Here is a 27,356-nt window from a genome sequence, read left to right on the forward strand (position 1 = left end):
TGTGTACCCAGGCAGCCCATTGAGTAACTTCTTTGACGTAATTAAACAACTTTTTTCAGACGAGAAGAACGGGCAGGCGGCCCAGGCCCCCAGCACGCCCGCCAAGCGGAGTGCCCACGGCCCCCTCGGCGACTCCGCGGCCGCTGGCCCTGGAGGGGACGCCGAGCACCCGATGGGCAAGGACACGGCCGGGATGGGGCCGCCCGCCGCCCGCCGCGAGCAGCCTTAGACACTAGTCCCTCCCCAGCACAGCGCTGGCCGCGCCCACCGCCAGCGCCCAGTGTGGACCCGGCCACGCGGCCGCCCCGACGTTGCCTCCGAGCCTGGGAGCAAAGGAGAGCGCGGCCGCGGCGCGGGGGCGCCGCTCGCTCTCTTTTCTCTCGCGGTCTTTGTCCCTGCCTGTCTCTGACGACGTCGCTTGTTTCCGCTCTGATACCAGGAATTATCCCGAAAAGCTAACATGCCACCTCCAGGAGGCCACCCTCTGCTCCGCGCCGACACGGGCTGACCGAAGGCAGCTGCTGCGGACCGCCCTCCCTCCTCCTGCTGCTGCCGGGCGGGCGGCGAGGCCAGCCCACGTCCACCGCCCTGGCCCCCGCGCAGCCCCGCATGGCCCGCGGGAGGAGGGCCCGGCTCCGGGATGCCTCCTCCAGCCCAGCAGACCCGCGGCAGGGACAGCCTGCCGGCCGCCTCTGGGGCGGGGCGTGGCAGGCGAAGCCGCACCTGGAGGCCTCCTGGCGGCCTCCTGTCCTCCGCACCTTGGCCTCACCAGGGCCACCTCCTGTCTTGTCTGCATCCATTTCTGCACCGCCTCACTGGGGGCAGCGGGCGCGCCTGGCTTTGAAGGTCCTCCCTGGCTGAGTGGAAAAGACCCTGTGGGCACCAGAGCTGCCCGGGCTGGCCAGGCTGTGGGTGCTGGGCTGAGACCAGTATTATTTATTTGCTATTTTAATTTATTGAGTTTCTTTATTTCTCTGTTCTCTGTTCAGGGAAGGGGTGGCGGCAAGCCCTCCTGCCGTCTGTCCGTCCGTCTGTCTGTCTCGGGCAGGGTGGGTCAGGAGCCAAGGTGCCCTCAGAGGACACAGCCGTCGGGGGCCAGGGGCAGTGGGGCTGGCCAGTAGATGCGCGCTGGCAAGCTACTGTAAACTTTAAAGAATTCCTGCAAGATATTTTTATAAACTTTTTTTTCTTGGTTGTTTTTGGAAAAGGGTGAGGGGTGGGGGGAGCCCTGGGGCAGGGCTGAGGTCCTGTGTTTTGGTTCTTTGCTCTTGGTTATTTCTATATACATATACATATATATATATTTAAAGAACGGCGGGTTAGCTCTGCCCCAGGTTTTATTGCTGCCTAGAAGCAGCTCCAGCTCCGTTGGGGGGCTTGAGGCCAGGTGGGCTCTTGAGCAGAGCCGCTGAGACCGCCCCCTGTGACCGGCACCCCTGCTCCTCTGGCCAGGCCAGGCTGGATGACCTTGGGTTTGTGTCTGAGAGTGAAGGGGTAGAAAAGAGGGCCCTGGGCTGGCACCCCCCTGACACATGGGATGGCAGGCCCACCTTGGGGCTCTTTTTATATTAAAAAAAAAAAAAAAAAAAGCTAAAAAAAAACCCTACAAAGGACAGAAAGAGTCAGTGGCGTGTGCCTCTGCAGCGTGTTTCTCCAGTACATGGTGAGGCTGGGGGCCTGGCCTACCCTGCCCATGCCCGCTGCCCACCGCAGACCCGCCTTGCTCCACCCCGCCTTGGCTTCTGTCCGTGTTCCTTTCTGTTCGGCTGGCCCGGCCCTCCAGGCTGGCATAGGCCGCAGGCGGGCAGCAGGAGGGCCGGTGGCAGGTTCGATGCATGCCTTCGCCGCGGGAGTGCACCGCTCTGGGTGTCTCCCCTGCCGCCCTCATGTATAAATTTTAGTGCTTCTGTTACATTAAAACGCCACCACAGGCTGGGATTCCAGACATAAGACAAAAGCAAACACCTGTAACAGCAAGAGCCACGCGGTTCAGCGGGAAGGGGCTTATCCAGGAGACAGAGGGTACGAAAGCAATACCTCTCGTTAGCCTTCCTCTTTTGTACTTCAGACACACGCGGACTCACGCAGACGTCCCGGGAGTGGACAAGCCCCAGCCAGTGTATCCCTGTCAAATAACTGTGAGCAACTTCAGTTCCGGAACAATAAATTCCTTCCGAAAAGACACCCGATGCGAGGTCTCCGTCCGGGCCGGGTGGGCACGGGAAGGGGCAGAGACACCTGGAGGCTGCTCTCACCCTGATGTAAGCAGGTGCAGGCTCTACCTGCTGAAGAGAACAACCCCTGCACAGGGGTCCAGGCATCTGTGGTCAGTCACATGCTGGGGCATCTCCCCAGACTGCCCGCTGAGGCAGTACCACTTTAGAGCCAGGGCTGGCATGGAGCTTTGCTGCGGATGGGCAGCGGGGAGCAGGGGAACACTCTCCTCACCCCTGCAGCTCCACCACCACCCTGGGACCTGCACAGGTCACCAGCACCTGGCCTTCTCCTGGAGAGTAAGCCTTCCTGTTCTTTGCTCAGGCAGAGTTCAGGTGGGGCACTGTGGCCTGGCTCAGAAGAGGGTCCAAGGCTGATGGAGGATGGTCCTAGCTGCGCCTTCTGTGGAGGGTAGCTGTCCATGGGACCATGTCCACCAAACCTAGCTGCCCCTCTTCCATGACTGCATAAAGGACAGATCCAATTCCCAGTGCCAGAGAACTCCCAGCCCCATGTTTGGGAGTGCCTAGGAGTCCCCCACGGCCACCATTCCTAGGCATGTCTGCAGTGTGGCCTGGTGCAGTGCCCACCCCTCGCCCCACCATCTCTGGAGAAGGGCTGCACCACACCTGCCAAGAGTGGGGGCTGTGACTGGTGGGGCCACCCTGTGCCCGTGGAGGCTCTGCACGGCTCTGAAGCATTCCTGAACCGTCTTCCCCCTTGGCTACCGCCGTGGGTCTCCTGGGGTGGAACAGCACGGCTGAGGCCCTGCTCTGAAGTTCAGCATCCAGCTGGTGCACCATCTTGACAGGAAGAGCCTGAGAGCCTCAGTTTTTGCCTTAGTTGTGAGCTCCAAGTCCAGGAGCAAGAGTGCTGTGGTGAGGTTGGGGTCATCCTCTGCACCCCTGGATGTCCCTGTGCCCTCAAAGGAGGTGGGCTCCCAGAAGGCACTGAGAGCAGCTGAGGCCAGACTCTTGCCGTGGCATATCGCATGATTTCAATTGATTCTGGCTTTAAGAGAGGGTTGAGGAAGGAATCGGGCTGTCCCGATCAAGCAAGGTGCATGGTCATCTGGCTCTGGGGCTCCAGGTTGTACACCATGGGCAGGAGATCTTGGTCTGTGGTCTGTGGTGCTTTTCTGATAGCTGACCACACAGACCCCTCTTTCTCCTGCTGACCCCTGGACATTGAGTCTATGGTTATGTTTATATGCACTGGATTGGAGTCCCAGAAGGAAACCAGTTTACTGAACAGACCTGCCAGCTTCCCACCTGCCCACCACCTGACCCTGTGGCCCTTCAATCCCACTCCTCCCACCAAGCTCTCTTGTTTCGACCAACAGAAGCCAAAGCAAGCTCAACCCCAAACTGTATTCATATAAAGAATAGAACAGACACAAAAGGGTTTCCCATGTGTCAGACACTGTCCTGAGCACTTCAGACGGAGCATGGAGCCAAATGGTCCTCAATGTTATTCCTGTGAAGTAGTTACGATGAGGACTTGGGTGGGGGCCCCGATCCCAAGTTCTCAGGTATGTTTTGGGTCTGTGCCTACCACTGCCTGGCCTGGGTGCTGGGGTCCCAGTGAGCCAGCAATGGGTCTACAGGTGGACAATGGGGCTGAGTGCCACCCAGGGAGGAGGGCAGAGGAGCAGCAGGGCTCTGCTCTGGGAGCCGTCCTAGCCTCGGTGCCTGCTTCCAGGTGACCTGAGTCCAGAATGGAGCAATCCCTGGTGTCATGAGGCCTGGGAGCTTGGGGGAGGGTGGATCCTTGATGTCCCACAGGTCAGCTGCAGGGTGGGCTGTTGTAGCAGCCCTGCCCACTCATCCCGTGCCAGGGAGCTCATCACCAGAGGCGGCCAGTCCTCACTGATGGCTCTCCTGTCCTTTGTCCCCTCTCCCTGTGGGCCAGTGCCTCCCCACCCCCTTTTCTGACTTCTCCCCTCTGCCTTTACATTTTCCTTCCCTGGATCTCCCTCCCCCACTTCCTGTCACCAGCCCAAGTTTCTTTTGGTATCATCTGGCACAGGGTGGATGGAGGTCAGCAGGAAGCTGAGGGAGCGGGCAATGGAGGACATCAAGGCAGCCACGCCTGAGGAGAGGCGGCTAGGGCTGACAAGTGAGGGAGGAGCTCTCTTGACCCAGAAGCCCAGCAGCAGCCTGGGGCTCAGGAGGGAGGCAGAGTCCAGGGCTTGGCACATGCCCGAGAGCTCCTCGCATGGATCACCTTGTTGAGGCCTTCACGAGAGACCCTGTGAGTGCCTCATGGCCCCTTTGCAGAGTGCCAGGTTCCCACCACTGCTACTCCCACGGCAGTCTGACACATGAACCTCAAGCTGGTGGGGTGGCTGAAGTGACCTCACAGCCAAAGGCAAGGTGCTAGCAGGGCTGGACGGTTTCCTTAGCTACCGCTGGCTGCAGACACGGCCCGACAGGCTTCTACCTCACCCAGTCCCTGACTCTCAGGCCTGGCGGGCAGGGTTCTGTTGACAGCGCCTCCTCAGAACCCCACGGGTGTCTCTGCATGTGGGTTCGCTCCGGGAGGCGAGGGCTTCCCAGGCCCTCTGTAGACGCTCTTCTCCCTACTTCAGCTCCTGCTGAGATGACCGAAGGTGTCGACCAGCACACACTTAGTATCTTCAAGAGCCTTGGTGTGAGTGCACTCTGACCTTTCCACCTCTCGGAGGTGCTACGAAAGCTCAGCCTTTCCCTGAGTGAATCCTCTGCCACACGCCCGCCCGGCTGGCGAGAGCCCCCGGCTGCTCAAAGCTGACCCCGTGGCCTCCTCCCGTGTAAGCTGCAGGAGCGGCAGGATGGGGCTTGCTGCGTGCGGGTCCTGCTTTCCACAACACGCAGGACGGCTCGGTGGCACCTGCTGCACCACAGGCTCCTTGCTAGCTCCACTCACAAGACAATCGCAGAAACTCCGTCTCCTCAGAGATGAGCGGGCCCTTCTCTGCCACATCCGACTGCCAGCCACCTGCCCAGGGACTCGGTCTTCCCATCTCTGCCCACTGCCCAGTCCCACAGCCACTTCCACAGTTCTAGGTATTTGTTACAGCAGTGCCTCACTCCTGGGACCAAGAGCTGCCTTCATTTTCTGCAGCTGTGGCTGCCAAAAGCTGGGTGGCTGAAGACAAATTTGTTACCTTACCGTTCTGCGAGCCAGAATACAGAACGAGTCTCGTCAGGCTGAAACCGGGGTTCACAGTCAGCATGGCCGGTTCCTTCTGGAGGCTCCTGGGGACGGCTCATCTCCCCTCCCAGCTTCCAGAGGCCCTGGGTGTGCTGCTCCCCACCCCCACAGCAACCTCCTTCACGGGAAGGATGCTCATGATGCCTGGCCACACTGGGACCACCCAGGTCTCTGGCCTCAAGGTCAGCCAGTCAGGAACCGACGCCCCTGCAGCTTTCACCACATGGCTACGTAAGCACTGACTGCGTGACGCAGGTTCTAGCAATCAGGTCATGGACTCTGGGGAGAAAACTGTTCCACCTTCCAGGACAAACGAGAACTTAGGGGCACCCACTGGGATTCAGCCTGGGCTCTGCTACCCTGCAATGCAGGAAGAACCAAGGGACCCTGCATGCAGGCAGGGAAGACATGGCAGAGGCAGGAAGGCTTCCCCAAGGCCCCAGAGGTGGCCGGGACACCGCGCGTCTTGCAGCCAGAGCCATCAGGTGGCCAAGAGCACATGGCAGTGCCCAATCACCCTCAGAAGAGGCAGGAGACATCCCCAAAGGGCTGACTGTAGCCTCGTCCAGCTGCCCCTCCCCTCCCAGGTGATGTGTGGCCAGGAGTCCTACAGCGCCCCCAAGCGTCAGGACGACATGCATCCCGGACACTTGCCTGCGGCTGTCCTGTGATCCCTATAGAGACATGTCACCCCCTCCATCCCGGTCCCCACCCCAGCCAGTCATAGAACCCAGACACTCCCCACTGGCAGGCTCTTCCACCTCCACCAGCCCCCACCAGGGAGTCAGGTCACGTTCCTAAACACACTGACCCAAGCTGCAGGCCACATCTCCTCGCAGAGCTCAGCCCAGAGCCCAGCCCCCACACCTCCTGACCTGGGAGCTGACAAGAGGGCATCCCTGCTAGGCCAGGCTCCTCCCTGCTCTTGCCATCCCTCCCCTGGGAGCCCCATGGTACCCTAGCCAGTGCAGACCCTACCCAAGGTGCCTGAGCTAGCCCCCGCAGTCAAGTTCTATAATAGGAGACATGCTGAGCATCACCCAGGGTGGGAGTCCCAGGGGGCTCCATCCCTGGGACTGAGTCAGCAGGCTTGGCGTTGGTCCAGGCATCAGGGAGTCTAAAGAAACCCCAGCTGACCCACTGTGCAGCTGATGATGAAAGAGACAGGGCAGGGCCCCTGTGGGGAGGCAGTGGGGCCAGGCCGTGAAGACCCTGGGTGTCCCTAGACTTTCTGGGGACCCTTGGGGCTATCAGGTTGGGGGCTGCTCTCCAGGGTGGGAGAAGGAGAGACTGTCCCCAGCAAGCAACAAGGAAGCCACTGCCAAGGTCCAGAGAGCAGGCAGGTGGGGCTGGCCCCGCCCCGGTAGCTGTAGGGAGCTGAAAAGACCCCCAACAGGAAGCAGAGAGGGGAGGGCTCTGGCCTCTGGCCCCTCCCCAGGGGCTGGCCATAGTGCAGGAAGGTGGAGGAAGGGCCTGTCAGACACAGGCATGTTGTGCAGGCTGAGCTGGAGGGCCTGCCAGAACCCAGGTGGGCCAGCAATTGAGGGGCATATGCAGAGGTTGAACCTTCCACAAGGGCAGCGTCCTCAGTCACCAGGCACAGTAGGCCTACAAAGGGGTGGTCCAAGGTCCTGAGGTCTGTGCTGGCCAGGCCGTGCCCCTGCCCGGGCTCTCTCCCTTGCCCACTAGGTTTCCAGACCAGCTCCAGGCCACAGCTCAGGCCCCTGACCCCGCTTCCTCCCTCGGCCCTCTCATGTCTGCGTCCCTGAGACCACAGCCCTAGCCAGAATGGCCCCTGCAGTGGAGTGGGGGAGTTGACCCCTCAGACAACTGCAGTCACATGAGAGGGTGCCTTTCCCTGCATGAGGATGACACAGAAGGCAATGTGGTCCCGGCAACCTGGCACTGCTCCTGGACACGGGCAGGGCTGCCCACTCTGAAGGGGGAGCGACCAGGCTAGGACACACAAGGCTCTGACCTGAGAGGATTCTTTTTATTAGGACTGCACAGATGAACTCAAGCGGATCTCTGCCTTCTGCTGACAGCTGCACCTCCGAGCAGGGCCTGAGCCCTGTTCTGGCTCCGCCCCAGTACCTGCACATGGCAGGCCCCCTGCATCAGGGAGGCAGCAGGAAGGGATGATGGCAGCAAGCAGCAGGCGGGCACCCTTGCAGATCACCCCAGGCCTCCCACAGCCGGCCCTACTCAGCCATCCGAAGCCAGGATCCCAGCAAGGACAGATGAGGGGCGCGGGGAGGCGGGTCTCTGTAAAAGTGAGCCCCACCCCCAAATAGAGCAGAAACTCAGGTATGCAGGCCAAGCCCTCTTGGAGGGGATCCACCTACCACGAGGTGTTTCTTCCCAAGCAGTGGAGTCCCCTAAGGAGGGGTGAGGGGAGGGCAGGGGCCACAGGGAAGACCCAAGGGAGGAACACCCTACAGAAGACTCAGCCCTCAGTCCAATAAATGCTTATTGAATGCATGAATGAATCCAAGGCTCTCCGCTACCCACGGCACTCATCATCCAACAGGGGGCAGGAAGTGCGCAGCCCAGCAGCTCATCCATCCAACAGGGGGCAGGAAGTGCGCGGCCCAGCAGCACGTCTGTGAAGCCCACACTCGGGCAGCCTGGGGCCTCAGACCTCACCACCAACGTGCCTGGGCACGTGTGCGCACACGCAGACCCACGGTTGTCTCTTTGCACATGTGCACCCCTGTCCGGCCCTCGGGGCTCATCTCTCCTTCACGTGGTTCTGTGCCCCCGGGGCCCCGCTGCTGGTCCCATCCCCTCCACCACCGCCCCCACCGGGGCCGCTGCACAGCACCTCGGTGAGGTCGTCCAGGACGGCGGTCTCTTTGGGGTCAAGCAGGTTGAACTCCCTGGCGAAGAGGATGAAGTGGACATAGAGTGTGTTCAAGTGTCCGTGCAGCTCCAGTGCCAGGGTCTCCTTGAAGTGGGCCCAGTAGATGTGGCCCAGCACATGGAACAGGTACTTGCAGATCTTCTTCACCAGGGACTCGAAGGAGCTGGGGAATTCTCTGCCTACGGGGAGGCTGGGTGTCACAGGCCTGCGGGAGGCCAGCCTGGAGCACACACACCTGCTGCCGCTCCCTGGCCCTGACGCCCACCAGGGCAGTCCCTGAGACGGCAGAAATGGCAGGGCTCAAGCGACACTCAGTCCCAGCCCTCCCCGAAATGCGTGTCTGGAGTGGGGGTGCCAGCTGTGTCATGAAGGCCACCCCATGCCACCTGACGGGCACCCCAGGGCTCTCCATGGGGCCAGGAAGGGGGTGAGTGGCAAGCGCAGGGCACTTCCTGCCACCAGGCATTGTCCCTCTGGCAGCACAGGGCCATGTCCAGGTCCTTCTTAGGGCCCACACTCACCTTGCTGGGCTGAGACCTGCCGCAGGCGCCGCCTCTCTCCACAGCCCAGTCCCTCATGTGGCAGGCCACCCAGCAGCTGGCCCACGCCCCCGGTCCCCAGCCCCGGGAGGAGCCCCTGCTGGCCCTGGGTAGGCTGAGAGACGCACCATATTTTGTGGGGAAGACGTCCTCGTCGGTCACCAGCTTCTGCACAGAGCTCATGACGAAGTCGACGTACTGGGGGGCCGTGCACTTCACCTTCTTGCCCCGCTCGTCATGCCAGCAGTACTGCCTGTGGGCAGAGACCAGTCAGGGCACCCGCCAGCAGCTCCCGGAGAGCTGGGCTCAGGCTTGGCGACTGAACACACACAGGTGGAGAACCCACGTGCTGGCTTCAAGTTTACTGTTGAAGTGGCGTGTCATTTTATATTGCTTGGACGTCCATCTCTGCCGGGAGGCAGCCTGGGACTGAGGATCTGCCAGGAGGCCCAGACCCTGGGTAGTGTCCTTCCCCCACTGCCAAAAGTTGCATCCTCCCCAGTCAGTGGCCTGACCCCTGGACACCCACCCCAAGCCCCGCCCCAGCTTGAGCACGGGGCCAGTCCTCGTGTGACTGCTAGCCCAAGGAGGCCACTGCCTGCAGCAAGGACATGTGGGTGTACGCCACCCACACCTGCAGCCACACTCCCGTTCCACACGTGGGGGCCCGTGCTGTTCACTGCACCTGGCTGCCCTGGGCACTTCTCTGAGAGCAGGGCCCAGTGAAGGAAGTACACAGGCCTTTCACTGGGCACCAGTCATGGGGACAGATCAGGGTTGTCACTGCTGAGACGGGGTCCCCGTACACATGGCCCGCAGCCCATTCATCCGCTCACCAGCTGGGGGCACTTGAGGACCACGCTGCTGTAGACACTCATGCATGGGTTTGTGTGGACACAAGTGTTCACTTCTCTAGGGCAGATGCCCAGGAAGGAATCATGGTCATAGTCAGCATATGCTTCCTCCATGAGCACCTGCCAAGCCACTGTGCAGGTGGCTGCACAGCTCAGTCCCCTCAGGCTGCATGTCCTCCAAGCACCTGGCACCTGCACTGGTGTGTGCCACATGTGTAGCAAGACCTCATCCTGGCTGATCTGCACCTCTCTGACTGCTCCTGGCGGGCATGAGCTGTGCTGAGCCCTTTGCCCAAGGTGTTATGGGCTGTGTTCCCAACCACTGGGAGCTCTTGTGGGCTAGGAACTCTGTCCTTCCAGCCGTGCACAGCTCCCAATCACTGGTACACCATGGTCTCCCACCCTGCAGTTTCTTTTCTTTCTAGGAGAAGTCCCTGGCATGAACTTTCCCACCAGTGGACAGAGCTCTGGTGTCAAGTCCACAAACTCTCCTAAGTGCCCCGTGTTCTCTGAGGACGTATGAGGACCAGGTGGTGTTCTGTTCCTTTCTCCTGAGTTCCGCAGCTGCAGTGGTTGAAAAACTATCCCTGTTGCTGAGTTTCCTTGGTACCTTGTCAGTATCAGGAGGCCAGTGAGAGTTGCTTCTGGGCTCTGCTCTAACCCTGAGCTGAGTTTCTGTCCCCTGGCCAACACCACTCTGTCTTAACTCTGTGGTTTTGAAGTAAATCCTAACCCTGGGGGACCCCAACAACTTCACTCTAGTTTTGGAATCGCAGCTATTCTAGTTACTGTGCCCATCCACGCACATTTCAGAATCAGCTGGACCACAGTTGCAGACCCTGCTGGGTTGCACTGACCTAAAAGGCCTGCCTGCGGGGAAACTCACGCCCTCGGCAGGCTGGTGTGCGAGCAGGTCCCTCCACCCATGCAGGCCGCCTGTGATCTGCGTCTGCCGTTTGTTCTCCACAGGCACAGACCCCGCAAACACCAAGTTCACACCTTGGAACAGCATGTTTTGGGAGCTGCTGTGGGAGTTACTGCATGATTCAGGTTCCAATTGTGCATCGCTAGCACACAAAGCTGTTGGTTTGTTTTGCCTGCTGACCTGACTGATTTTATTTTTTTTTTGCTTGAAACTTGAGGTTTTCACGATCATGTTCTGCACAAGTGTGGACCTTTTCTCTCATCTCTTCTTGCTTCTCATCTCTCCTGTGCTGTGTGACTCGCTGGAGGAAGACGTTTTGCAGTACGCCTTACTGCCTCCTGGCGCCTGATGGCCGCAGCCCCTCCTGCCCCTCCCACCCAGCACTCGTCTCCCTCAGCTGTCGTGCCTGGGGTGCACCAATTCTACTGACCTTTTCCAGCACCACATTTTGGTTTCAGTGACTTCCCCTGTTGTTTTCCTGATCAATTCTGGTGATTTCTGCTCTTATTATTTCTTTTTCTCTGCTCAATTTGAGTTGATTTTGCTTTTCCTAGTTCCTAAGACTGAAGCTTACAGATTTGAGATCTTCCTTCTTTTTCTGAAATAAGCACTAGGTTCTATGAATCTCCCGCTCAGCCTTGCTTTGGCTGGCTAGGTCCCACCAATTCTAGTATTTTGTGTTCAGTTTAAATAGCTTCTACTTTCCCAGAGACTTCCTGCCTGACTTCGAAGTGTCCGTGATCTTCCTGTCATCTGTTACTGATTTCTGGTTTCCCTGCACTGTGCTTGGACAACTTCCTTAGCATGACTAGAGTCTTTAGGACATGTGGAGGGCTCTCCTGCGGCAAGGATGTCATCTACTTTGGTGGGCCCCCTGTGATCTTGAAGCTGCCCAGACTGGAGTGTCCTCAACCCTGCTGCACACTGCACTCCTGCAGCTGAGAGGAGGCTGGGATCTCCCGTGTGGGTGCCCTCGGTCTCTCCTGCAGCTCTGTGTGCTTGGTGCACAGCTCTGTCTGCTGCAGGGAGCCTGGGACCCTCATTTCTGCTCGTGGAGTGGACCCTTCTCCAGCATGCGATCTTCACCCCACCTGCTGCCTTGCTGTCTCTGTTGGTCTGAACACAGCCACTTCAGCTGCTCTTTAGGTGGTCTCCTCAGCCTGTCCCTACTCTGCATCCCTTACTGTGCACCTACCTCCTGACATCACCACATTTAAAGTGGCTGGGCACAGTGTGCATCCCCGTAATCCCGGCAACTCAGGAGGCTGAGGCAGGAGGATCACAAGTTCTGGGCCAGTCTCAGTGACTTAACCAAGACCTCAGCAACTTCAGTGAGACCCGCTCTCAAAATAAGAAATAAAAAGCAGTGGGGCTGAGGCTCCATGAGAGAGCACCCTTGGTTCAATCCCCAGCACCAAAAAATTCAGTGACACCGTGGTCTGAATGTGTGTCCCCCAAATCCACGTGCTGAAGCCTCAGCCTAAGGTGACAGTGTTGGAAGTGGGGCCTCTGGGAGGTGACCAAGCCCCTATGAGGGGACATGTGCTCTCATAAAAGGCCGAGAGCCCCCCACAAGAAGGCGCCATCTAGGACCTAGGACGTCCTCACAGACATCAGATCTCTGCCCCTCGATCTGGAATTCTTGCCCAGAGCTGAGGAGCAAACACTTGTATGTTTAGGAGCTGTCCATCTTCAGCACTCGTCACAGCAGCTGGACAGACAGACCCAGGCCACAGGGTCTGCCCTCACTGGGCAGGTCTGCGGCCACTGCATGCCCAGGCTTCCTTCCCATTCGGCCTTTGTTCCCACAGGACATGCTCAGGGATGTGGACTTTGGAGCGGCCCTTCCCTCCTTCACACTTGTGATGTGATGAAGCTTTCCCGGTTCCCCAGTCCATGCCACTGCCCTCTCTGCCTGAGTCAGCATCAGCCAAGTCTGCACACTGCTTCACAGCTCAGTCCTTTGGGGCTCATCCTGCTCCTTGAATTCAGAGGTCTGTCTCTGTGAGAAACTCCTAGTCATGATATCTGCACATCTTAATCCACCTTCTCTCCTCCCCCCAGCGGATCCCAACACTAGCAGTGGATCAGGTGCCAGTAGGATGAAGAGCTGCCCCAACCTGGCACATGCCCTCCCATGACCCAGGCATAACGCCTGGCCGTGAGGACAGCAAGGGGCTCTGTGGATCCCTAACCAACTCCCTTTTCCTTTCAAACTAGTTTAAGTTTCCATTCCTTGGTCTCAAAAGGTTCCCAGGAAGGGATTACAGGAATATTAATTAACATACAACAAATTCATTGAGCAGGTTACATGCAAGAACAGGGAGGAGAGCTTCAGCTGCTCTGGCCCTATAAGGCACACTGGACACGGTAGAGTGCGTGCCTAGAGGTCAGTCAGTCCCACACTAAACCCTCCATGCTTTCACGAGGCTTGAGAAGACTGGACCCCATACCACAGGGCATGGGGGTGCAGAGAAGCTGGGGAGGTGCTGCCAGTCTGCACAGGGCGCCCTGGACACTGCCTGGTGGGCAGGCATCCTCCTCAGCAGGGCTGGACACACATTTTTAAGAGCTGCCCTCACCTACCATCAGGGTCTGTCATGGGGATGGTCCCTCAGAGGCCAGCTCTGCCCCACTGGTGCCAAGCCTGCTCTCAGCAGACTGAAGGAAACTGTGCCATCCTCCCCAGGTGATGCCCAGCTGGAATACCTGATTCTCCTGGGCAAACAGAGTGTGGAAAGCCAGCTGCTGTCTGCACCCAAGGACAGAGCTGCAACTCGCCAGGGCCACGTCACCAGGACCAGCAAGCTGAGGCCCAGGAGCCACCTGCCACCCGCAGTGCTGAGGCTTCTGGTGGGCTCAGCTTTGTCTAGGGACTTGTTCCTATGACGGGAGCCTGGAAAGCTGCATGCTTAGGCAGGACGGCTTTCAGGACAGCACACGTGCACACACACTCACGTGTGTCCACCCGTCCTGAGCTGCAGCGTCCTGAGGACACGGAGACATCAGAAACACCATTTGACCAGCCATCCCACTCCTTGGTATATACCCAGAGGACTTAAAATCAGCATACCTCAGTGATGCAGCCACATCAATGTCTATAGAAGTTCAACTCACAATAGCTAAGCTACAGAACCAGCCTAGGTATTCTTCAACAGATGAATGGATAAAGAAAATGTGGTACATATAGCATAATGCAATATTATTCAGCCATGAAGAAGAATGAAATTATGGTATTTGTTGGTAAGTAGATGGAACTGGAGACTATCATGCTAAGTGAAATAAACCAATCCCAAAAAAACCAAAGGCTGAATGTTCTCTCTGATATGCGGATGCTAACACACAATGGAGTGGGTAACAGAAGTTCACTGGATTAGATGAAGGGGCATGGAGGGAGGGGAGCGGGGATGGGGATAGGAAAGATGGGAGAATGAGTGGGTCGTCACTTCCCTATGTTCCTACATGAATACTCAACCAGTGAAACTCCACTTCACGCACAACCACAGGAATGGGATCCTCATGAGAATAAGCCACACTCCATGTATGTATAACACAGTCAAAATACACTCTGCTGCATGTCTATCTAAAAAGAATAAAACAGTACCAACAAAACCCTCTGAACCTCACTGCACCAGCCCTGGGCTAAGCCGCTGAGCTGGCCTTCTGGCCCTGGCCACTCCCAACCCCAGCAAAGCACTGGCAGCACCTCCTACCTCCAGTGCAGGCATGGGGCCTCAGGGACACCGCCTACTGTGGAGCTGAACATGCACACGCTTCCAGAAGAGGGCAGAAAGGGTGCCCAGCCCCCACAAAACCAGTCTGCTCAGCGCAGTCCTGGAGCCCCGCTCAGGACACGTAGGGCTCTGAGAAGGGACCCCTGCGGTGCTCTGCAGCCTCAGGGAGCCACACCTGGGTGCTCCCTTTGGAAACCTCCCTGCCTATTAGCCTCGGCAACTCCTGGCACCTCCTGTACCCCAACAGGGCCCCTCAAGGCTGGGCCAATGGCTCCTCAGGGACAGGATGGTGTGGAAGAATGCCCAGCCTGGGACTCTGCAGGGGCTCCAGGTGTGGACCAAGTTTGAGAAGCCAAGAGCCTGGGCAGAAAGGCAGCAACGCCCAGCCCAAGCCTCCCGGGAGGGGCTGTGCCAGGTCATCACTCACGTGTTACAAACAGCCATTGTCTGACATGTCTCTCCTGTGCAGAACTCCGAGATTGTGCTATACTGTAGGTTGACGTGGTGGAAAAATGTCGTTGCTGGAAGAGATGGAAAGGGCAGGTGAGAACCCCTGCTTCCGTGGATGTGTGCAGGGCCGCGCCCTCCCCACACCCTCCCCAGCAGATGGGTCACTGAGACCAGCTTGGGCGCACTCAAGAACGCACAAGGAGGGAGGAGGGGCCAGCCCCCCCGCACTGCGGCCCTCCCGCTGGCCTGCACGCACTGTTGCTGGCCAGCCACTCGTTGAGGTCGATCTCCCGGGGCAGCACCACGAGCTCCTTGAACTCGAAGTCAGTGATCCTGGACTTGGTGTGCTCTGGCTGCAGGTACACCTTCTTCTCCTCTGCAGCCGGCTTCTTGCCATTGGGCTTTGCTTTAGACTTCCTGCCAACAGAAAGGACGGTGTGGTCACCACGTGCCCCGCTGGACCCAGACCACACACCACACAGGGCCTCGAGGAGGGATCGGCCTGTGGCAGTGGGGGAAGTGCCAACACCTAGGCCTGCAGAGGGAATACAACCCCTCTGCCAGAGCCCAGCAGAACCGGAAGCTACATGGTTCCAGGCGGGAAGCTGTCCTACATGGTGCCTGCCCTGGCCCCCATCCTCAGGGGGTTTTGGCCTGGCTTGTAGGTGCAAAAGGCCTCTTGACTGGCTGGAGCCAGGACCCCAGGACAGGCAAGTGGTAGCCACCTGAGCACAGGTTGCCCTTCCGGGGGTGTGACCACAACCCTGGTCTACACTGTGGGCCTGCGGAGCCTCACTGTGCACCCTTGGGGGCCGCTCTCGTGAGTCTATGTCCCTCCGCAGGCAATCTCACTAAGCCTGTGCTCCCTGTCTCACTGTGTGCTCACATCGAGGCTCCAGGGCAGAACATGGCTCAGGGCAGGGCAGCCTCACCCCAGGTGACAGGAGCCCTGCTGCTGGGCACCCTGAGAGCACAGAGGTCTCCCCAGAGCCTCAAAGGGTTGGGCAGATAGTATCAGTGGCACCCTTCATTCACTTCTTTCTTTTTTTAATATATTTTTAGCTGTTGAGGGAACTGTATTTGTATTTATCTGTTTATATGTAGTGCTGAGAATTGAACCCAAAGCCTCACATGTACTAGCAAACGCTCCACCGCTGAGCTACGATCCCGGCCCCACCCTGCGTTCATTTCTGCTGGCAATCTCCTGGCAACCAATGGACAGCAAGCACAGGAGACGGCCTCTCCCCGAGTTCTCACTGGTGCGCTCAGCTGGGACACTCCCACCTGCTACCCTGCATCGAGTCCACTGGGAAGGCCCTGCAGGGTGCCCACAGGTCAAAGCAAGGTGGAGGTGGTGTGGAAGCCCAGCCTCCTCTAGGACCCTCCGGGACTCCTCACTGAGCTTCTCCCCAAAAAGATCTTCTCTATGAGACTGTCCTGCTATGTTAACACACAGTGGGCTTGTTATGGCTATTTTAAAGTGAATAAATATATCTTTTAAAATGTCCTGTTTTCATTTGAACTGGGTAAACAGCTCCCAAGCCACAATGCAGAGCATGCTCAGGTCCTGCAGATGGTCACCTCCTCCAGACCAGCTGTTCTCGTAAGTGCTGCAGCAGCAGTGAGCCTGCACGTGAGGCCCTTCCACCCACAAGCCTCTAAGAGGCACTGAGACGGGTGCTCCCACCAGAGTGCCCTGCTGATTGGGAATGCCTGGCCCAAGTTCTCCGAGATTCTAGGCCAGTCAGGGGACTCATCTGACAGTCTCTCTGTCATGTGGCAAAGTCTGCACTGGGCACAAACATGCCTAGGAGTGAACAGCTTTCACTTGAAGCCTCCACACTGAGTTCCCAAAGCGGCTGCTGAAGGGGCCTGCAGATGCTCCAGTCAGCCCACCAGCCTCACCCTGCAGACTCCTGTCATGAGGCCTTCTGGGCAGGTGCCACCTGACATTAAGATGTGGCAGGCAGGAGTGCTTCCCAATGGCCTCCAAGGACCTTGGTGGCGCCTGCGAGGGACCAGGCTACAATCCACTGGCTGTGCCTGCAGGAGGCTCTCTGACATCTTAGTCTCTCAATGGGCTCCTAAGAGCAATGCCTGAGAGCCTGCAGGGAACATCTCTAGCTTGGTCTCATCTGAACAACTAAATTCTTCAGTGGTCAACAGGATTTTGAAAAAAAAAAAACAAAAAACAAAAAAACAGTCAATATTGTCATGAAACCTTGTGACCAAAAGAGGCCACCCGAGGAGGGGTTGTTGGGAGTGCTGAGGCTCCACTGGACAGATGAAGGGACAAGGGTAGGCACCCAGTGTTCCCTGCCCCCAGTGATGCCGCCTGCTGCAAGGAGCACAAGTGCTGAGCAGGGGGCCGAAGTGGGTCAGAGAAGTCAGCTGGGAGGACTGTCCCTGGAGGGGCCTCCTTGGGAGTATGCCCTGCTCCATGGGGTGGGGTGGGGGCTCTGGGGGAGCTGCTGAGCCACCTTGGGGAAGAAGAGTGTGCTAAAACGTGAGCACCGTGGACAGGCAGGGGAGGCGAAGGTGGCCCTGGCCTTGGCCCCAGCATGCCCTTCCAGGTTGCGGGTGCCCAGGAAGGAAAGAAGGCACAATCCTGACCCTGGCTTCTCCCAAGGTGGACAGCCAGCTGCTGCCCCTGGCTGTTCAAGTAGAGATTAGTCAGGTGGGGCGTGTGCTGGGCACTTGCCTTCCTGCCCATCTCGAGCACAAGGCACTGATGCCAGCCAGGGCACGCAATGCTGGGAGGTAACCTGGCCTGCTCTGTGCCTGTCCTCCACCAGCCATGGGAGGCTACAAGGGAGGCAAAAGGTCTTTGAAACCCTCTGACCATGTCCTATTTTTTCCCTTGTATTCTGAAAGGCTGCTGATGGTTTATTTAAGAGAAAGAGGAAGAAAAACACTCCCTGAATGCCAAGGAAATGTTTTCCTTTTGGCATCTCAAGGCAGATCTTTGCCTTAAAAGGCAACTGTGCTTAGCCTCTGGGGCAGAGCTGGGAGTGGCCAGAGCCAGGCAGGGGACAGGACAGGGCCCTAGAGCTCTGGACACACTCTGTCAAAGAGTGGGGGGTCTGCTGGGTAGAGGCGCAGTGTGCATGCACCACTCTGCAGCCACCTTGAGGCTCCTGGCAGGAGTTCTTGGGCCCACAGCTCTGGCCTGGCAAGTAGCTCCCAGGCTTTCCCAGAGCTACTGACAGGGACAGGCCCCAAGAGGCACTGGGCAGACGTCCTCAGGACACTTCCACTTCCTGTCCCCAACACTTCTCTGATCCCTGCTATTTGGCCTCCAGTAGAGTTGAGTTCACGCAAACAAAAAGCTGAGCCCAGCCTGGAATACAATGCTGGGCACGTGGGCCCTTCTTAGGAGGCACTCAAGCTCCACGCCAGCCGGGTGGATCCGGGGCCTAGCCCCCACTGCCACCAAACTGACCTCCATCTCCTACGTACCTTGCTCTGCAGGCAAGTTCCACCTGAGCCAGTGACACAAGTTGAGCCCAGCTCCCAATGGGGGGCCATAATTGCATGGCAAGATGGGCTGCAGTGGGGCCAGGCTGCCACCAGTCCCTTGTTCTGTCCCCTTAAGAGCTGTAGGGAGTGGGATGGGACAAGGCAGAGGTGCCAGAAGGAACCAGTGGTCTCAGGCCTTTGGTGGGGGCACCTCAGGGAGGCTACCCTAGGGACAGCATCCTGTCCTCACATCTCGCACACTTTATAGAGATTGGGACACGCCCCAGAGCCAAGGCCAGCCTCCACCTGGGTTCTCAGAGGGGTCAGATAAGGGCAGTGCCTGCCTGGAGGCCTGGCCCCCCAGGTGGAGCCACAGAGGCTGCGGGCCGTGGCTGGAGGGCAGCGAGCTTGCCTGTGTTGGGCACCAGCACTTGCTTACTTCCTCCAGGACCCGCCCTTCCAACAAGCAGGCACGTGCAACGCCACGTCCCCAGAGCTCTTCAGTTTCTCTGTCCCTGTCACCCCAGCCCAGCGGGGGGGTGGGGGGGGTCCCCAGAGCCCAGTGCACTTTGGGACAACTCTCCTGGATCATCATCACAGGGCTCACCTAGTCTCGTGGGGCAGGACCAAGGGGACACACAGGGTCCAACCTCTGCCTGAGGAAGGACCTTGTAAGTATGGATGGAGGGGACTCCACAGGACAGTCAAATACATCCCATTCCAACTTTCCTTCCTTCCCTGGAGGGGTCCTAGCTAGGTCCCCTGACCCAGCCCCGGCTGCTCTGTTCTGGGTGGTCCTGGCAGACAGGAGACTCCCAAACCCCACAGTGGGCTGAGGTTGGACCCTCTAGCCAGTGCCGCCCTCTGCAGACATGCCTCGACCCACTGGAGTCACCTTCTGCCTGCCCCCACGCACTGGCCGGACATTGCCGCTCGTCCTCCCTGCTGCTGCTAGGGTCTGTATGCCCCCCGACTCGCAGCACCAGGGGCACATGGCAAACCTCCCCCGACTCTCTAAGACCCCATCAAAGGTCACCCTGATCTCTGACAGCCACTGGCCTGCGCGGTGCTCCCAGCTTCCTGCCCTGGCATGCACTGCCGCCACTGTGGGGCACCACTGCCGGCACGCCCACTTGCCAAGGAGCAACGGGAGCTTGCAGGTTCTAAAAACAAAATGAATCTTCATGGCGTCTGTGGACAGGCAGGGGCTGGGGTTCCCAGCACAGAGCAAGTGCAGCTAGAGCAGCACGGGGCAGGGGTGGGTGCAGGAGCAGCTAGGTCTGGCACTACCCCTCCCCCTGCGCTAGGCTGCCTTAGCTAGGCCTCTCTGAGCCCCACCCTGCCTTCCTAGGCCTCTGCCAGTGTCAGGACAGCAAGGTTCCCCAGGAGACAAGCACAGGTGATTTGGGGGAATGCTTGTGGGAAGCCAAGAGAGGGTGGAGACTGAGGGGGTCAGCAGCGACCTAGGAGGCTGGGGATGGCAGGGATCAGGTCAAGGAGGTCCCTTACGGGGCATTTCAAGAAAGGGGGAGCTGGGCAGGGGGTGGACTCAAGCCTCAGGAGGGAAAGTGGGCAGGCCTTGCCTTCCCAAACCCACTGCTCAACCCCTCCCACACTGTGGGGGCAGGGGTGGGCACCAGGGGCTGGGAGTGCAAGTTCTGGAGCTCGGCCCAAGAAACACCACTGTGGGAGGAAGCCAAGTGGAAGGCATGTTGTGTGACATCTCTAGAGGCCTGTACTCTCAGTGGACAAGTGACAGCTGAAAAAGGCGAGGCCCCAGAGACGGCTTCCCTATCATCAGGCCCGGTAGACCAGCCTTCCCTTGAGGAACCAGCATTCCCAGGCTCTCCTGATACCCCAACAGCAAGAACAGACAGATGTCCACCAGAAGGGTGCCCATCTCCTACCCAGCCTCCCTAGGTCTCGGGGCCTGAAAACGGTCTCCAACACCGGGAGGCACCCCACACACCTGGACAGTGTTGTCGCAGGCCTCCCCAGGTCCTCCCAGCCCCACCCGACTCCTCCCTGCACCTGCACCTGCCAAAGGGACACACGAGCTCTCTTCTAGGAGAAACTATGGCCCCCAGGCAGGTGTGCCATTACGTCAGGGCTGTGAGCTTACTACGTCTGGACACAGCATGAGACCCACCCCCTGGAGACGCCCAGACAACAGAGAGGGCAGAGCCCTCAGCCAAGTGTCCAGGAGAACAGGCGCCCCCAGCCACATGCAGCCAGTGCTCAAGTGTGCAGTGCTGCACACCCTGCCTTAGGGAGGCTCCTGGCTGAGTTGCCCCCTTCCAAGGGGCCTCCCTGACCTCTGCCATGGCTTCCCCGGTGGCTGGGACTCCTGCAGCCAGGCTATGACAAAGCCGCTCTATCCCCCCTGGAGCTGACCTGGCGTCTGCTCCCCACTATACACATACGGACATTCGTGTGCATGGTCTTCCACATGCACTGATCCAGACTGGACTAATGATGTCACCAACTCGCCCACATGTTTCCAGAATCTCACGTCTTCACATTAAAGCCAGATGGCTCAGCTCTCTAGTTTCCACGTAGGCCCACTGTAAGCCCCCTTGCCACGGCGGACCAGTGGTCACGCTGCAGCCAAGAGAAGGGCTGGCAGTGCCTGGAGACAGCAGGACACTCGGGAGCCATGTGCCCATTTCCTAATGGACACCACCAGCAGGCTCTGCCCCTCAAAGCCTCACCAGGAGCGAGTTTTGAGCCCTGTTTCACTGGTTACAATGAAGCCCACCTTGGAAAGTCTGCGTTCATTTTCAATGATGACCGGCCCAGACAGCAGGCAAGCCTGAAGGGAAACCCAACACATCCTAGCACAGCCCCAGACAACTGGAAATCGCAACCAGGTGCAGAACGCACACCAACACACTTATACGCTAATACACGTGTATGCCCACGTACCAGGTAGGTCAGAGGCAGAAAACTGTCAGAAATGACACTTTGGGCAATAACCCTTCAGCAGCCAACCTCCCACCAGACACCTGGGGTGCCCCACATCACTCCTCTGGACCTGGACACCCAAGAACAGGCTGTGGGGTCACTCCTGCTTCAGACAGCCCAAGTCCCTGCCCAGTCACTGGCAGGAACAACAGTCTAGACACACCTGCTGGTGGTGAGAGGCACCTGCTATACAGGAACATCTGGAGGGGGCCAGGCAGAAGTCAGATGTCGTTAGTCCTGAGAGACTGAGTCAGTACGGTGGGCACTAGGGAAAGGCTCCCCACAGGGCAGCAGGAAGTGTGGGCAGTTAAGAGGAACCTTGCGGGGTAGGCCGTTCTGGCTGCAGATCCTCATCTGTCCCACAGGGACCCCCGCTGCTTTGCCTGCAAGGAGCTGAGGCCAGGCCGGCTACCCAGATGCACCTCTGTGGGAAGGTGGTTACCTGAGCACTCTGCGGACTGCCTGAAGCACCATTTTGCAGTGGAGTCCAGCTGTGGGGGGCTGGCTGAGCAGAGCTCGGTCTGCGGGGAGACTGCAGTGATCTCTGAGCATGGTGTGGGAGAGCAGGGCTGGGAAGAAAAGCAGGGCCCAGGCCTGCTGTCCGGGCTCCCTCCCTCGGAAGTGCCCTCCGCCCTCGCTCTGGGCCAATGAGGAGGCCTGTAGAAACAAACAGTTGTTCCCTCCACAGAGCAAAGGGCCGCCAGGGCCAGCCAAATGGGAAACAGGGAGGGCCTGAATTGCCTTTTCAGAGTTATGCAGAGCTGGCTGGCAAGGCGGGGCCAAGGAAGACCAGAGGAGAGGACAGGGCAGTCCTCAATCATAGCAAGGGCCCTCCGATGCCACCTAAGGTTGATGCTGCCTAAGCCTGTTCCCTGCCCAGCTGAGCCAAGCCAAGAAACCAGCAGGCAGGTGGGGACCCTCCAGCAAGGCTCAGCCAGGGACAGAAAGGCCAGTGAATCCATCTGCAGAGTGAACATGAGACACTCGCTCTAGGTCTTTGGGTCAGACAGACTGGCTCCTGAGGTGTCTGGAGGGCACTACTCCTGCAACAGTGGATGGTCAGTTGAGGCCACCACTGAGGGCCAGAAACTGACAGAAAGTCCAGGGTGCTTTCCTACTGGGGCTTGAGAAGTTGCAAGGCCAAGGCCTCTTAATGGCTAGTCTGCGTACAGGAGACCACCAAGGCCTAAAAACCATGTACCTGGGGGTGGTTCTTCCACCCACTCTCAGACTGGACCCCACGGAGCCACGATGTGGTCAACAAGGGCTCACAGCAGCTCCACCCACCCACTGAACCCAGACACCCTGCCTGCCTCCCAATGAGCAGAGCCCCTCCGCGGCAGGTGGCAGGTGGCATCAGGCTAACAGTATACAGAGTCACCTGGAAAGCAGCAGAGGGAGGTAAGGGAGGCAGGCTCATAACCCAATAGCCAGGAGAGCTCTGTCCCGTGATGCCTGCACTTTCCTGTAGAGCAAGCGCGCAGAAGTGGCACACACAGACCCGGCCTAGCACTGCCCAGTAGCCACGGGGAGGACTTCCCTGGCTGGCTCCCCTTCCCCAACAGGCGGCAGCAGTCTCCCAGCCATGGTTCCATTCTCCCAGCCAGGCCACCAACAGCCACAAGAGCAGCCTGGGAAGGCACAGAGCCACGAATCGTGCACTCAGGAGGCCTCTCTCTGTCTAGCGTGGGCAGCCAGGGTCCTGTGATGCCAGTGGTCCAGGCACCACACTCGTGCCAGCCTGTTTGCCAAGGCAGCACCACTGACAGAGAGAGGAGCCATGAGACAGGCACCAGGGGACACCTGTATGGCAAAAGGGGGCTGGTGGGAGACCAGGGGGTGCATGATGTAGACTTGGAGCCAGCAGGGGGCAGAGCCTTCACGGAAGAGAGAGAAGACAGGCAGCCTGGGGTGGGCTCAGGAGGGGTGACTGAGGCACATGGGTTGGTGAACAGCAGATGCTGTTGTGAAGGGGTGGTGGGGGGAGACAGTGGGCCGAGGGGGAAGCAGGACAAAGCATGGGTAAGGGGGCATCCATCCAGAGCCAAGCATACCAGACTAGAGAATGGACACAGGGTGAGGAGCATGGGACCCCCTGAAGTACTAGGTGCAGCAAGTGCCACAGCAGTTCCTGAGGGCAGTAGCCAGGGTGTACAGGTACTGCTAGCAGGTCCCTGTTTCTCCCTGCAGGGGACAGAGCAGGAACTGTCACCCACCCAAGCTGGGCAACTAGAGGGCCTTGCTGAGAAGACAGACACGCCTGGCCACGAGGGGCTGTGCAGGCACTGGTGTGGCCTGGCCTCTCCCCTTAGAAAAAGAGCAGCCCCAGCACCCTCAAGGCAACGCCAGGCAAGGAGAAGGCTGGACGAAAGCCCGCTGGATGAACAGGGTGGGGCGGGACACACAGAGCACGAGCCTGCATGTGTGCAAGTATTTTATTTGTAATGAGCTTATAGTTTCAGAATAGATTTAGATTTACAGAAAATTTGCAAAGATAAGACAGAATCCCCAGTTAACCCCTTATATCAGGATGGTGCGTTTGCTAACAATGAATGAGTCAGCAATACATTGTTACTAGTTAAAATCAAAGTTGATACACTGTTACTCGCTAAGCCCACCCTGGACCCAGTCCCTCCCACTTCCCTCTGGACCTTCTGTCCCAGCACCCACCTGGCATATGGTCCTGCCTCCAGGGCTTCTCTTGGCTACCATAGTTCATTTTTGATTGACGACCTGAGTGGTTTTGAGGGGCTGGTCAGGGTCCCCGAGCTGGACCTGTCTGGCATTTTCTCAGAGTTAGACCAGGGCTGTGGTTCGGGAGGAGGACCCCAGAGGAAAAGCACCCTTCTCGACAGCCCATGCAGGGTCCCCTCTGTGAACACTTCTCAGCACTGTGACGCTGCCCTGGCCGAGGTGCATCTGTTAGGTCTCTACTGTACAGCGACTTTCCTCTACCAGGAAGGAGGCAGCTCTGGAGGGCCACAGGTAAGGGTGGGAGTCACACCTCACCTCCATGAGGGCAGGGCATTCACCTGACTTTCTTGGCGTTCTCCCCATGTAACAACTGGCCTGCGTGTGGAGGCACAGGCTGGTCTCACACTCAAGGGGTGCAATGTTCCTTAGTTCTGTGAATCCAGCCCTCCAGCCCTGGCTGCTGGGAGCTGTCCAGCTGGTCCCTGCACTCTGTCCCTGTGTGTGGTTTGGGCCCTTCCTCACTCTCTGGCAGTACAAGAAGCACAGGCTGGACCTGGACGCTCCCTGCCCCAGCCCTGACACCAGCCCCTTCTCAGGGGGGTCCTGGTTCCTTTACTGCCAAGAGTAAAACCTGAGATCTGAGCAGGGTGTGTGTCACTCTGGGGTGTAGTTTCCAGGCACTCACCACAGTATGGAGCCGCGTGTGCGTGTGTGCACCTGCTGAACCTCCATCTGAGTGAACGCCTGCACCTACTGTGTGCTAACCCAGAAGCTCACCCTGATGTCCCTAGCTCAGGCCCATCAGCGGGAGGGCCATTTCAAACTGCCCCCCAGGAGAAGCCACCTGGGGGGTCACCTGCTTTCCAATCGTGGTGTAAAACAAGAGGTGGGCTAGAGAGCTGTGGAGGCAGCAAGCACCAGACCACACCTCACTCAGGCACGGGACAGCCTGGCTGCTCCAGCACTTAGGAGATGTTCCAGTTCATATTTGAAGAAAAGGCTTAAAACCAATGACCAACATGACTACCTTAAGAAGCTAAAGAAGTAACATGTGGTGGCCACACCTATCACTGAGCAACTAGGAAGGCTAAGGCAGGAGGATGGGAAGTCCAAGGCCAGCCTCAGTAACTTAGTGAGAACTGTCTCAAAATCAAATTTTAAAAGGGCTGGGGAATTTAACTTTGAGGTAGAGCACTTGTCTGGCATGCGAGAAGTTCTAGATTCAATTCTCAGTTCAAAAAATAAAAAGCAGCAGCAGCTGCCACTGAGGAAAATATGCACGTCAAATACAAAGTAAGCTAGAGGAAACACAAAGAGCAGAAACCCATGAAGCAACGATGAAGAATCATACTCAAAGTTAGCCCTTGACCACTGCAGAGAGCCAGTGCATATCCCAGCTAGAGAGGTGGAGCAAGGGAGAGGCTGGACAGGACATGACTCCCACATCAGATATGCATGAACCCTACAGACAATAAGGGGTAACAAACAATCTGATGCTGACAGAAAACGGGATGCAGAGGAGGCCCGCATAGACCGTGACCAGGACCAACATGGGAAGGAGTAGAAGGGTCGACTTTATCACTAAAAACCTTCCTGTGATGCAAAAGGTGGATGCAGGTATCTGCTGAACAAAGCCTGCAAACTGCGTAAAGAAGGGACGCACACTCTCAGCAAGCAGAGGACCAGCATGACCTGCAGGCAAAGGGGCATCACAAGATGAGCTGCAGAGCAGCGTCTTCAGGACATAGATGCAGACCTCCACGACGGGACACCAGCAAGCTGACCAACAGCACTCCAAAACCATGGTGCAGCAGGACCTGGGCCACATCTGGGACCAGCCTGTGTAACTTAACACAGTGGTGAAATAGAAAACAAAATACAACCATTGCATTTCTACTAAAAATAAAAAAAACACAATGCAGAAGGATTGCATGGCAAAATATTCATGCTGACTTTTGGCAAACCAGGAATAGAGGGAATGTTCTCAACTGACCAAGGGCACCCTCAGAAACGCCAAGCTGACACCAAAGGCATGGTGGAAAGGCGGGCCCTCCCTGGGTCAGGCAAGGCAAGGGCTCACGCCCCCTCACACAGCACTGTGCTGGTGGTCCCAGCCCCGCAGGAGGAAAGCAGCAGAGAAAGCCCTGCACCTTGGAAAGGAAACGGTGGGCATGCCTGTGAGGGAAACATCCAGGGAGACCGCACACCTGCTAGAGCTAGCCAGGACATTCAGTTGAACCACAGGAAGCCAGGCCAGTGTGGAATGACATTCACAGGAAGCTCCTAACAGCAGCAAACAGAATGAAGCATACAAGATTCTTATTTCCAGTTGGACTTTTTAATACAGGAACAATTTCAACAAAACTGTACAAAGCCTCTCATTGAAAAGCACAAAGCAATGCTGACAGAAGTTAAAGACCTATGCAATGAGCAAAACTACCATTGTCACAGACTGTAAGACTCAATATTGTTAAGATGTCAGTTTTCCTAATCCAACACAGATTCAGCATGACCCTACCAAAATCCAACACAGTTTATTTTACTTATTTAGAAATTAACAGGATTCTGCAGTGTACATGGAAATGTAAACAGACCCAGAGTAATCAACCATTCTAGCGAAAGGAGAGCCACATGGAAGGACTCAAACCCATTTCAAGACCCATCTATGACTATCGCATTCAAAACTCAACAGACGGATTCGCAGAATAGTGTTCCAGGATGGACCACACTTATGTGCTCAACTGGACTTTAACAGAGGAGTGAAATCATTCTACTGGAAAAGATAGTGTCTTTTTCATAAACAGTGTTGAGAAAACTTAGTACCATCAGGCATAACCAACACCCTCCAGCCCTCCCTACCTGCCTCTCTCTCTCTCTCTCTCTCCCCCTCCCCTCTCTTTCTGTCTCTCTCTCTCTGTCTCTGTCTCTGTCTCTCTCTCTCTCTCTCTCTCACACACACACACACACACAAACGCACACACACACATGCACGCTTGAGTCACAGGCTGTGCTGCAGCTCAGCAAGCACCTTACCATGCTCAAGAGTGGGCAAAGCTTGTGTGAAATACACTTCACCAAAATTGACACAATATACACTTCCATTCCAAACACTGTTAAAAAATGAACAGGCAAGAGCTAGGATGTGGCTCAGGGGCAGAGACCTTGACTAGCATGCGCAAGGCCTGGGCTCCATCCCCAGCACCACAGATAAATAAATATTCAAACAAACAGCCTTACTCCAACACTTAAAAACACAAACAGGCAAGCCATAAGTTGCATGTATTTAATGCATTCTATCTGAACTACATAAACTCAATGATAAAAAACCCAATTTGAAGGACAAAGGACAGAAAAGACACTTCACAAACAAAGACACTGGCAGAGCCAGAGAGTGCTCCTCATGGCAGCTGGGTGTTGGGGAAGTGCAAGTTCAACCCACAGTGAGATGCCAACAGAGACTCACAG

General features: G+C 57.5%; 2 protein-coding genes across 18 annotated transcripts in view; one reads left to right on the plus strand and one right to left on the minus strand.

The window, feature by feature from the left end:
* The window catches only part of BRSK2 (BR serine/threonine kinase 2), a 51,714-nt gene extending 50,113 nt beyond the window's left edge, over nucleotides 1-1,601 (plus strand). For 5 of the 15 annotated variants that reach the window (XR_013757892.1, XM_079105355.1, XM_079105346.1 and 2 more), the window contains one exon: nucleotides 440-1,601. Coding sequence is in view for 9 of the 15 variants with exons in the window: in XM_079105346.1 (XP_078961472.1) it covers nucleotides 440-459 (20 nt within the window). In the remaining 6 variants the exon portion in view is untranslated. Of the gene's footprint in view, nucleotides 1-11 lie in introns of all 15 variants that reach the window. The other 10 variants (XM_079105344.1, XM_079105352.1, XM_079105353.1 and 7 more) reach the window with 5 other exon arrangements.
* A 5,780-nt stretch (nucleotides 1,602-7,381) lies between these two features.
* MOB2 (MOB kinase activator 2) overlaps nucleotides 7,382-27,356 on the minus strand; it is a 61,292-nt gene continuing 41,317 nt past the window's right edge. The window contains exons 1-5 of one of the 3 annotated variants that reach the window (XM_079104969.1): nucleotides 21,640-21,806; nucleotides 15,031-15,191; nucleotides 14,752-14,845; nucleotides 8,940-9,064; nucleotides 7,382-8,451 (exon numbers count right to left, since the gene is read on the minus strand). In XM_079104969.1, coding sequence (XP_078961095.1) covers nucleotides 8,141-8,451; nucleotides 8,940-9,064; nucleotides 14,752-14,845; nucleotides 15,031-15,191; nucleotides 21,640-21,749 — 801 coding nt within the window. In that variant the 5' untranslated portion in view covers nucleotides 21,750-21,806 and the 3' untranslated portion in view covers nucleotides 7,382-8,140. Of the gene's footprint in view, nucleotides 8,452-8,939; nucleotides 9,065-14,751; nucleotides 14,846-15,030; nucleotides 15,192-21,639; nucleotides 21,840-27,356 lie in introns of those variants that run through there. The other 2 variants (XM_079104971.1, XM_079104970.1) reach the window with 2 other exon arrangements.

The sequence above is a fragment of the Sciurus vulgaris genome, assembly GCF_902686455.1.
Source record: "Sciurus vulgaris genome assembly, chromosome: 11".
Taxonomy (NCBI): domain Eukaryota; kingdom Metazoa; phylum Chordata; class Mammalia; order Rodentia; family Sciuridae; genus Sciurus; species Sciurus vulgaris.